The 12,500-nt window shown below is 40.0% G+C and overlaps 1 protein-coding gene across 1 annotated transcript in view; it reads left to right on the top strand.

The window, feature by feature from the left end:
• Positions 1 to 12,500, top strand: part of LOC145398742 (uncharacterized) — a 113,052-nt gene that overhangs the window by 80,344 nt on the left and 20,208 nt on the right. Inside the window, 1 exon segment of the mRNA XM_080271539.1 lies at positions 1,368 to 1,460. Within this exon segment, the coding sequence (XP_080127665.1) occupies positions 1,368 to 1,460 (93 nt within the window).

The following is a 12,500-nucleotide window of genomic DNA, read 5'->3' as shown; positions in this document are numbered from 1 at the left end:
ACAGAAGAAGGTTGGCAGACACAAGCACAGACTGGCAGAACGCAGCACATAAAGAACACAACAGAAGAAGGTTGGCAGACACAAACACAGACTGGCAGAACACAGCACATAAAGAACATAACAGAAGAAGGTTGGCAGACAAAAGCACAGACTGGCAGAACACAGCACATAAAGAACATAACAGAAGAAGGTTGGCAGACAAAAGCACAGACTGGCAGAACACAGCACATAAAGAACATAACAGAAGAAGGTTGGCAGACACAAACACAGACTGGCAGAACACAGCACATAAAGAACACAACAGAAGAAGGTTGGCAGACACAAACACAGACTGGCAGAACACAGCACATAAAGAACATAACAGAAGAAGGAGGCAGACACAAGCATATAAACACAGAATATGACACTGACAGAACACAGCACATAAAGAACATAACTGAAGAAGGAGGCAGACACAAGCACAGACTGGCAGAACACAGCACATAAAGAACACAACAGAAGAAGGAGGCAGACACAAGCATATAAACACAGAATATGACACTGACAGAACACAGCACATAAAGAACATAACAGAAGAAGGTTGGCAGACACAAGCACAGACTGGCAGAACACAGCACATAAAGAACACAACAGAAGAAGGAGGCAGACACAAGCATATAAACACAGAATATGACACTGACAGAACACAGCACATAAAGAACATAACAGAAGAAGGTTGGCAGACACAAGCATATAAACACAGAATATGACACTGACAGAACACAGCACATAAAGAACATAACAGAAGAAGGAGGCAGACACAAGCATATAAACACAGAATATGACACTGACAGAACACAGCACATAAAGAACATGAAAGTGTAGCTACAAAAACCTGGAAGAACAAAGAACGTAACTATGAACATGCAAGTTTAACTGCAGAAGGCTGTGTGATCTGGGAGCAGGGCAATGAAATGGCAGAGGGACAGGGTGACATGGAGGCGATTTGTTTGTGGCCACCCCTTACGGGATTAAGGTGTCTGGCAATAGATAGATAGACAGACAACAACAAACATACATATGAAGGGAAAACTTAAGGATGTGCGTTTATTTGTAGCTGTGTGTACCTCTCTCTCTTGGTGTACATGTTTGTCTCCATGTGTACCCCTTTATGTACCTCTTTCTATTTATGTGCATTTCCATGTGTACATATGCCATCATGTACGTTTTTTCACTGCAGTGTGCCAATGTAACAACATGGAGACGATTGCAACAGGGAGAGGAGGAGATTATGTGTATATATATATGTATGTGTCTGTATCTCTGTCTGTCTGTTCATGTGCACCTCCATGTGTACGTATGCCTTCATGTACGTTTTCTCATTGCAGTGTGCCAGTGCAACGACATGGAGACACCTGCAACGGAGAGACTGGCCTATGCAATTGCCACACCAAGGGCATGACTGGATCTACTGTGCACGGGTCAGGCTACTGGGACTACATCTATCTGTTTATCTATCTATCAGGGTGGTTGTGTATCTGTCTGGCTGTCTATCTATCTATCTGTTACACTCTATCATTCTCTCATTATGTAGGAGAGCCATTGCAAGGATCAGGCGCAGTGACTTTATCTATCTGTTAATCTATCTATCAGGGTGGTTGTGTATCTATCTGGCTGTCTATCTATCTATCTATGTATTACTGTCTATCTATCATTCTCTCATTATGTAGGAGAATCATTGCAAGGATAGGCTTCCTAATATATCTATCTGTTTATCTATCAGGGTGGTTGTATATCTATCTGGCTGTCTATCTATCTGTCTGTTTTACTATCTATCATTCATTATGTAGGAGAGCCATTGTAAGGATCAGGCTGCTGTGAGTCTATCTACCAATTTATCTATCTCAGGGGGTCTGCCTGGTATTGTATCTATCTGCCTACCTGGGTCTGTTTATCTATCTGGCTCACTATCTATCTGTCTGTGTATCTATCAGGGTGGCTGTCTATCTATCTAGGTCTCAATCTGGCTATCTATCGCTGGCTGTCAGCTTATGTATCTATCTTGCTATCCATCTCTCTCTAATGCAAGAGTCATGCTTTGGAATATATCTATCAGTTCATCTATCTATCTGGCTGCATGTCTATTTGTCTGTCTGTCTGTCGGGTAGGTATGTCTATCATTGTCTACTTGTTTATCTATCTCTATCTATCTATCAGGCTGGTTGTGTATCTATCTGCCTATCTATCATTCTGTTTTCCTACGTGTACTCATCATGAAGGATTGTTTTTGCCTCTGTCTATTTATCTATCTATCTATCTGTCTGTTACCCTCTGTCTGTCTATCAATATAACTTGTGTTATTCTCTCTCTCTCTCTCTCTCTCTCTCTCTCTCTCTCTCTCTCTCTCTCTCTCTACGTACTATATATATATTGACTCAGATACGTTTATGTGAAGCTACAGTCTATCTATCTATTGCCAGACACCTCAATCCCGTTTGGGGTGGCCACAAACAAATCGCCTCCAAGTCGCCCTGTCCCCCGCCATTTCACTGCCCTGCTCCCAACTCACACCCCCCTCTCTCATATACTTCTCCACTCCATCCCTCCATCTCATCCTCGGCCTCCCCCTCCCTCTTCCCCCCTCCACCTCACTCACATACACTCTCTTCGTCAGTGGTGAAAGTTTGCTGATGTATCCGATAGAGCCAGGATTCCAGGGGCTTGAATGATGAGTGAATGGAAGTGTGGCCCATTGGACTGGGCAGATTTGGGCTGTCTGGATGTTGCTACTCCTCACCCTGCCCTAGGGTGGGAAAGGAGGTCCGGATGATGATGATGATGATGATGATGATTATGATTATGATGATGATGATGATGATTATTATTATTATTATTATTACTGTATTATTATTATTATTATTATTATTATTATTATTATTACTGTATTATTATTATTATTATTATTATTATTATTATTATTACTGTATTATTATCATTATTATTATAATTATTATATTACTATTATTATTATTATTATTATTATTATTATTACTGTATTATTACTGTATTATTATTATTATTATTATTATTATTACTATTATTATTATTATTATAGTGACATTGCTATCACTATTAATATTACTATAATAATAAATATTTCTTATAATTACACCCATCATTGTCATTATTATTATTATTATATATATTTTCCTTACAGCCAACCTCCAGCCAGGCCACTCAGTTCACCTTTAATCTATCGCAGATCAGAAATAGATACATCTGACCAATTAGTCCCCCCCCCTCCAGTGAAGACCGTTGTTGATAGGGACTCTGATAGCAAAGAACACCTCCGGGGCAAGTAGGTACCATCCACTCACCTGATGTAACAATAGATTAATTGATATAGATGCAAAAATTGATCATTACATAATTCATAAATTTATCTATCTATCTAGCTCTGTTTATCCATCTAATAGGTACCATCCACTCACCTGATGTAACAATAGATTGATTGATATAGATGCAAAAATTGATCATTACATAATTCATATTGGTTATTTATCTATCTATCTAGCTCTGTTTATCCATCTAATAGGTACCATCCACTCACCTGTGTATCTATTTGTCTATGTATCTATCTGTCAATCTTTTAACAATGACTCACCATTCTTTCTATCTATCTATCTAACTATCTATCTATATTTGGACTGTCTATTAACTATTACACACCTGCTTATCTGTCTATCAATCCATCCATCTGTCTATCCATCTGTCTGTCTATCTTCACACCATCTGTGGACAGTCACACACCATTCTGTCTGCCTGTCTATCTATCCATCTATGTATCTATTTATCTATCTATCTGTCTAGCTATCTATCTATCTTCAGACCATCTTTGGACAATAACACCATCCTGTTTATCTATCTGTCTGTCTATTTGGAGGTATCTATCAATTTATCTATCTGTTTCAGCTGAATGTGGCATGGAATGGTCATGCATCTATCAGCACTAGTAACCAAGGAGATTCTGGCCTTCCACCCTGGTATGTAAGTCTATCTGTCTATCTATCTTTATCTGTCTACCTACCCACCCATCTCTCTCTCTCTCTCTCTCTCTCTCTCATTATATCTATCTGTCTATACCTACCTACCTCCCTGTGTCTACCAATCTATATCTATCTACCTACTTTATCTATCTATTAAGAGTAGTAACCAAGGAGATTCTAGTGTAAGTTTAAGTACAACTAAATCAATTTTACATTTTATGTTTTAAATGTAACTCGTCTATCTGCTTATCTATCTATCTATCCATCTGTATTTATCTATTTATCTGTCTAGTAACCTCATGGGGCAACATAGGATTAGATGATGAATGAATGAATGTGTCCATCCATCCATCCATCATCCAATCCTGTGTTGCCCCATGAGGAGCGTAGGAGCCCGGGGCTAGGCAGTTGGTCCTGACATTTAAGATGAGAGTGACCAGCCTCACTCATCCCTGAGTGGCATTACATGAGCAATCAACCCCAACCACCCCTTGGATATAAACCTTCACCGGCTCAGTCCGATTGGAGCGCCGCAATTACCCACTAAACCACCAGGTGCCAAAATTTGGTTATATGGTTACCACCCAGCGTTGTAAACGGTTTCCTGGTGTACAGGAAACCATTTGGCTTGTCACTCAGTGTAGAGTCACCCACAGGCAGAAGGAAGAGGAAAGAATGAAGGAAAGAAAGACAGAAGAGGGAGTGTAAAGTCACCCGTAGGCAGAAGGACGAGGAAAGAATGAAGGAAGGCGAGACAGAAGAGGATGGAAGGAAAGAAGGATGGGGGAGAGGAAAGGGCAGACACCTGAGAGCAGCACTACATCAAGTGAGTGGATGGTGTAGTGCTGCATTAAAAAAAAGAAAGGCATCAGTTTATTTCACCATGGTGGAAAAAAAAAGATTATGATAATGGTGGTGGTGGTGCTGCTGATGATGATTAATGATATGCATTTTTTTTCACAGGCCACACAACACCCTCTTTGAAGACAACATGCTCAAGTTAACCCTGGAATTGACAGAGGGTGGGAAAAGATAGGGAACATGATGATGATGATGATATAGCAAGAGTTTGAGATGATGGTGGTGATGATGATGATGATGATGATGGTACACTTTTTTTTTTTTCATAGGCCTCACAGCCCCTCTTGAATATGGCACATTCCAGTTAATCCTGGAATTGACAGAGTTGAAGATGGTGCTGGTGATGATGATAATGATGTTGTATACATTTAAAAAAAATTATTTTGTGTACAGTAATTATTATAATTGTTTTCCCACCCCTTATAGGATTAAGGCATCTGGCTACAGATAGATAGATATATAGATTATTATTATTATTATTATTATTATTGTGTGATGAATGGATGGATGGTTATTATTGATATTGTTATCATAATTATAATGCTGTATGGTAGTGGGACCTGGGCAGTGAAGGAAGAGGATATTCACAGGCTCAAACGCACAGAAATGACAGTGGTTATGTGGATGTGCTGTGCGTTTCTGTGTGCAAGGGCTTGGGGACTAGGTTTATGATGGAGGAGTTGAGAGGTAGGATGGGACTGGAGTGTGTTGTTGTGATGAGGAGTGGTAGATTGAGATGGTCTGGGCATGTGGAGAGGATGGGGGATGACAATTGGGTACAGAAAGTGAGAAGTGTTAATGTTGGGGGTGGGGTTGCAAGAGGTAGACCTAAAAAGACCTGTGATGAGGTCATTGAGTGTGACCTGAAGGATAAGGGACTGAATAGGGAAGTTGCCAGAGATTGAGCAGCTTGGAGAGCCGCCACTAGGTGTCGAAGGCTGATGCATGCAAGCATGTTGGAACCTTCAAAAACGAAACGACAAGTTATTATTTTTTCAAGGCAGACGACACCCCCTTTGAAGACATTAATATCATTTTTTTCCACCCCTAATGGGCTTAAGGCATCTGGCTATAGATAGAGAGGTATATAGATTATTATTATTATTATTTTTTTTTCAGGGCAGACAACACCCCTTTTGAAGCCGGCACATTGGTGTAGCACCGCCAACCTGCCACCATCAAGCTGGTCAGCAAGATGTTCCAGGCCAGTGTTTACTTGGATGGTGGCATTTGCTGGGACATTCTATTCTAATTTGATGGTAAATTAGACTGACCCGATTCTGCATCCATTTGCAGAATCTTGTATAATTTAGTAATGGATGTGACAGTCATCAAACAGTGCATGCTGAATATTGACCAGTTCATTCACTTTAACTTGACCCAGATTGTCATCGTTTTGCAGCTTGTCATAGTTGTGAATGAGGCCTTTAGTCATGTAGTAAGTTCAGCAAAATAATGTCCCGTGGGAATTTTGGTGTGACAGCAAGCCACTATTCAGATATCTCAAGGATGCCCCAAAATAACAATAAGAAACCTGTTGGCAGTCAGAGAAACTGTTGGCATCAGCCTAATGACACCTGTATTGAAAGTACAGTGGGCCCCATTTATGCATGTTCAGTTTATGCATTTCTCCATTTATGCAAGCGGCAAAATATTCATTCAATAATTATCAGTTTATGTGAAATTAAGTCATTTTATGCGGCTTGCTACACATAGTTGCCTAAATTCGGGGAGAAACGCAATTATGCTGCACTCCATCATTTTATGCGAGGCTGTGGTGGCCTGGCTGGCGCCTGGCAGAGAGAGAGAGAGAGAGAGAGAGAGAGAGAGAGAGAATGTTCACCGAAGATCATAAAATTTTATACAGTACTTTATTCTATACCAGTATATACATGTAATATCTATTTTAAGGTAAAAGTAATCGAAATTAATCGATTACTAATCGATTACTGACCACAAAAGTAATCGAAATAATCGATTACCAGAATAAGCGAGTATTGCCCATCACTAGTGGATGAGTGGAGTTGCCGCCAGCTGGCTGTGTGTAGCTACTGCACCACTTGTGAGTCAGGTTCATAGTTGGGCAGTATTCCTCCGCTCTCGCCATTTGAACATAGTGCTCAGTCTGCCCCTTGCTTGCCCTCCATTGACCTCGTGATTGTTTGCCGGTCGCACAATTTCGCTTATTTTTGCACAGCCTGAGTTGCATATCATTTGGCTGCTATTATGCCACTAAGTCAAGGAGGGAAACGTAAAAGTATCGCTCTACAGATGAAGAGAGATGTTATCGAGAGAAAAGAGAATGGTGAGGGTAATACAGCCATCGGTAAAGCTGTGGGGTTGGGTGTATCATCAGTGAGAGCAATTTGGAAGAACAAGGTGGAAATTTTGAAAAGCATCAAGGCCTGTGGCTCGTCTGGCCTAGACTCTCACACTTACACTACAGACGATCGAGTGGTAAAGATGGAGAAGTTTCTGAACATCAGGATATCGAGGAAAAAACAAGAGGGGGTACCACTGGACAAGCGTTAAATTAAATTAACTCATCCTCTTGATGCCCACAGTGGGGGCGGAGGGACGTTGGTTACAAGATTGTGACAACGTGAGTTAACTTTTACCTGGTCGTGGTGTAGTGGTATGCTGCCTGGCTCTCACCTGAGAGTCCCTGGTTCGATTCCCAGCATATTGGTAATTTACCAGAAGAGCAAGCAAAGGCATTTTACCAAATTATTTGCCACAAGTCAAACTCCCCTCCAGGCAAGGTTACTGCATCAAATGGGTGGTTACAGCGTTTCCTGGGAAGGAAAGGAATTCGTGATGTGAAGCTGACTGGAGAGAGTGCCTCAGCAGACAGCGTGGCAGCTGGGATGTTTTCTACTTATCTGAAGGAGCTAATCGACGAGGGAGGCTATAGTCCTGACTGCATTTATATCATGGATGAAGCTAGATTACCATACAAAAAAATGCCCAAGTCAACCTACCTCGCAAAACAAATCAAGCCAGCTGGCGGCAGAAAAGCATATAAGTCTAGAATAACTGTGCTCTTTTGTTTAACTTGACTGGCACTCACAAAATGAAGCCTATGGTGGTACACACAGCAAAGCATCCCAGGTGTTTCAATCACCTGCGAGACATGAGCGACGCACCTGTTTACTGGAGGGCGACCCAGAATTGCTGGATGAACTCGTCAACAACCAAGGATTGGCTGTTAAAGAGTTCTGTGCCAGATGCACTCACTCACTCTCTTACTCACCCACTCATACGCTCTCTTATTCACTCACTCACTCACTCACTCACTCTCTTACTCACTCACTCACTCTCTTACTCACTCACTCACTCTCTTACTCACTCACTCACTCACTCACTCTCTTACTCACTCACTCACTCACTCTCATACTCACTCACTCACTCACTCTCTTATTCACTCACTCACTCTCATATTCACTCACTCACTCTCTTACTCACTCACTCACTCACTCTCTTATTCACTCACTCACTCACTCATATTCACTCACTCACTCACTCTCTTACTCACTCACTCACTCACTCTCTTATTCACTCACTCACTCACTCACTCACTCTCTTACTCACTCACTCTCTTACTCACTCACTCACTCACTCACTCACTCTCTTACTCACTCACTCACTCACTCACTCACTCACTCACTCACTCTCTTATTCACTCACTCACGCACTCACTCACTCTCTTATTCACTCACTCACGCACTCACTCACTCTCTAATTCACTCACGCACTCACTCACTCACTCACTTTCTCATTTTCTCACTTCGATCTTGCTTACGGAGAACAAAAGAACACAGTAAAGAAATATAACAATAAAAAGAAGAGAGAGAGAGAGAGAGAGAGAGAGAGAGAGAGAGTATACAGGAGCACATAGGAAATAGATAACAAGAGGCCTATAATAATAATAATAATAATAATAATACCAATGATATTAATGATAATGATAATAATAATAATAATAATAATAATAAAAAATAATAATAATAATAATAATAATAATACAAATAATAATAATAATAATAATGATGATACAAATAATAATAATAATAATAATAATAATAATAATGATACAAATAATAATAATAATAATAATAATAATAATAATGATGATACAAATTATAATAATAATAATAATAATAATAATAATAAAAATCGAACCAACGTGCCTAAGGAAAAGAACCAAAAAAGGAAGGCTCTCCCCCACCCACCACACCCACCCAGGAAAAAAGGCAGGAAAAAGGAAAAGGAAAAAAGACAGGAAAAAGATAGGAGAAAGACAGGAAAAAGACAGGAAAAAGACAGGAAAAAGATAGGAAAAATATAGGAAAAAGACAGGAAAAAGATAGGAAAAAGACAGGAAAAAGATAGGAGAAAGACAGGAAAAAGACAGGAAAAAGACGGAAAAGATAGGAAAAAGACAGGAAAAAGACAGGAAAAAGATAGGAAAAAGACAGGAAAAAGACAGGAAAAAGATAGGAAAAAGACAGGAAAAAGATAGGAAAAAGACAGGAAAAAGACAGGAAAAAGATAGGAAAAAGATAGGAAAAAGACAGGAAAAAGACAGGAAAAAGATAGGAAAAAGACAGGAAAAAGATAGGAAAAAGACAGGAAAAAGATAGGAAAAAGACAGGAAAAAGACAGGAAAAAGACAGGAAAAATATAGGAAAAAGACAGGAAAAAGATAGGAAAAAGACAGGAAAAAGATAGGAGAAAGACAGGAAAAAGATAGGAAAAAGATAGGAAAAAGACAGGAAAAAGACAGGAAAAAGACAGGAAAAAGACAGGAAAAAGACAGGAAAAAGATAGGAGAAAGACAGGAGAAAGACAGGAAAATGACAGGAAAAATACACATACAGGAAAAAGATAGGAAAAAGACAGGAAAAGATAAAGACAGGAAAAAGATAGGAAAAAGATAAAGAAAGACAGGAAATAGACAGGAAAAAGACAGGAGATAAAGACAGGAAAATGATAGGAAAAAGACAGGAATAAGAAAGGAAAGAGGAAAAAGATAGGAAAAAGACAGGAAAAATGGAATGAATATTATATAGGAAAGGAAGAAGTGAAAATGAGAGAGAGAGAGAGAGAGAGAGAGAGAGAGAGAGAGAGAGAGGAAGGGAGGTAAGGGTGAGGGAGGGGAAGGGAGGTGAGGGTGAGAGAGGGGAAGGGAGGTAAGAGGGAGGGGGAGGTGGGTGAGGGAGAGCCAGGAGGGACGTATAGAATGAAGACATATCCTGCTTCTGGGCTGGGGGAGGGGGAGGGAGGGAGGGGAGGGGGAGGTAGCAGGTTAGGGAAAGGGGGAGGGGAAGGTAGCAGGGGAGGGGAAGGGGAAGGTTGGAGAGAGAGAGAGAGAGAGAGAGAGGGGGGGTAAGGTAAATGTGAGAAAGTGTGAAACAGAAGCAGATGTGATGGTAATTTTGGACCACACACACACACACACACATACATACACACACACACACACACACACACACACACACACACACACATACACACACACACACACACACACACACACACACACACACACACACACACACACACACACACACACACACACACACACACACACACACACACACACACACACACATACACACACACACACACACACACACCTAATCCCTGAGTTCATTCCTCGTCGTTTTATGTTCCTGCTAATCTATAATCTAATAAAGGTATAGATAGATAGAAAGGTAGATAGATAGATATAAATAGATAGATACAGACAATGGCTACTACTACTACTATACTGCTACTACTTCTATGACAACAACAGCTACTACTACAACTACTACTATTACTACTACTACAACTATTATTATTTCTACTACTACTACTACTACTATTGCTACTACTGCTACTACTACTACTACTACTACTACTGCTACTACTACTACTACTACTACTACTACTACTGCTACTACTTCTACTACTACTACTACTACTACTACTATTGCTACTACTGCTACTACTACTACTACTACTACTGCTACTACTACTACTACTACTACTACTACTACTGCTACTACTTCTACTACTACTACTACTACTACTATTGCTACTACTGCTACTACTACTACTACTACTACTGCTGCACTACTGCTGCTACTGCTACTGCCTACTACTATTGCTACTACTGCTACTACTACTACTACTACTACTGCTACTACTTCTACTACTACTACTACTACTACTACTACTACTACTTCTACTACTACTACTACTACTACTACTACTACTATTGCTACTACTGCTACTACTACTACTACTACTACTATTGCTACTACTACTACTACTACTACTACTACTGCTACTACTTCTACTACTACTACTACTACTACTACTACTACTACTGCTACTACTTCTACTACTACTACTACAACACACACACACACACACACACACACACACACACACACACACGTTACTTACAAAATCACACCGCTGTGTCACATTAGTAGTTTTAAAATAATCCGTAACACTTTTTTCATAGCGACTCATTCTGCATATATTACCTTGATATCCCGTTTTCTATTAGTGCTGAAAACTATATGGGTGACCTAAATAAAAAAGCTTGTAGGTGTAATATGCAAAATAAATCGCTATGGAGAAGGTGTTAAGAAACTCCTATTACATCTACAGCACGGCACAAAAAACCTGCGAAATTCTCTCTCTCTCTCTCTCTCTCTCTCTCTCTCTCTAATATGATGGTAGTCACGAAGAAGTGCCGTGGAAAGTTGTACAGCTTTAGTAATTCTCTCTCTCTCTCTCTCTCTCTCTCTCTCTCTCTCTCCTTACCTTGCACTAGTTCCCTGGTCACATCGCTCCCCTCGCTGTCTCTCTCCAATAGCACTTCACTAAAACAACTCCTTCGTCTTCCAATATTCCTCTTCTCTTCACAGGCGGAAAAACACAGAAAAAAACACGGCAAAACACCCAGCCGCTGCCACTACAAGTGCCACAGATCTGGGTTGACTGATAATATTCCTTTTCGTCTCCACACACGCGCTAAAACACAGAAAAACACACGAGAAAAACTCTTGTAATATTTCTGTTGCCTTTACAAGCACAAAAAAACACGGAAAAACACACAGACACTCCCCCTGCAAGTCACACAGATCTGGGTTCGACTGTTACATACTCCTTTTCGTCTCTACACGCCCGCAAAATAATAATAATAACAATAATAATAATAATAATAACAATAATAATAATAATAAACACGAGCGTTCATCGATCACCCTCCCTCCACAAGATAGCAACTCATACTGCCCCAAACAGCAGCTCATAGCCAGCGTCTCTCTCCCGGTGAGTTTCCAATCAGTATTTTCAATTTTTTAAATAAAACATAAGAAAAACAATAGCGGGGCCTTTCCTGTTTCTCAATATACAAAATTTTATCATCTTTTCTTTCTATATAAATTTTGTCTTGAAAAAAATGGGGTTAGTTTTGGAAAATGGGTTTAAAATTAATTGATGGTAACTGAGTCCATATTTCACGGCGTCATAATACTACCCCCCCTCATAGCAATCCCGCCAAATCTCGTACTTAATGAGGCCTAAATACACCTCCTAATTACACCTATAGTG

This window comes from Coenobita brevimanus, chromosome 46, assembly GCF_032717465.1.
Source record: "Coenobita brevimanus isolate Jiangsu-jjx chromosome 46, ASM3271746v2, whole genome shotgun sequence".
Taxonomy (NCBI): domain Eukaryota; kingdom Metazoa; phylum Arthropoda; class Malacostraca; order Decapoda; family Coenobitidae; genus Coenobita; species Coenobita brevimanus.
This window is presented reverse-complemented; position numbering and strand designations above follow the sequence as displayed.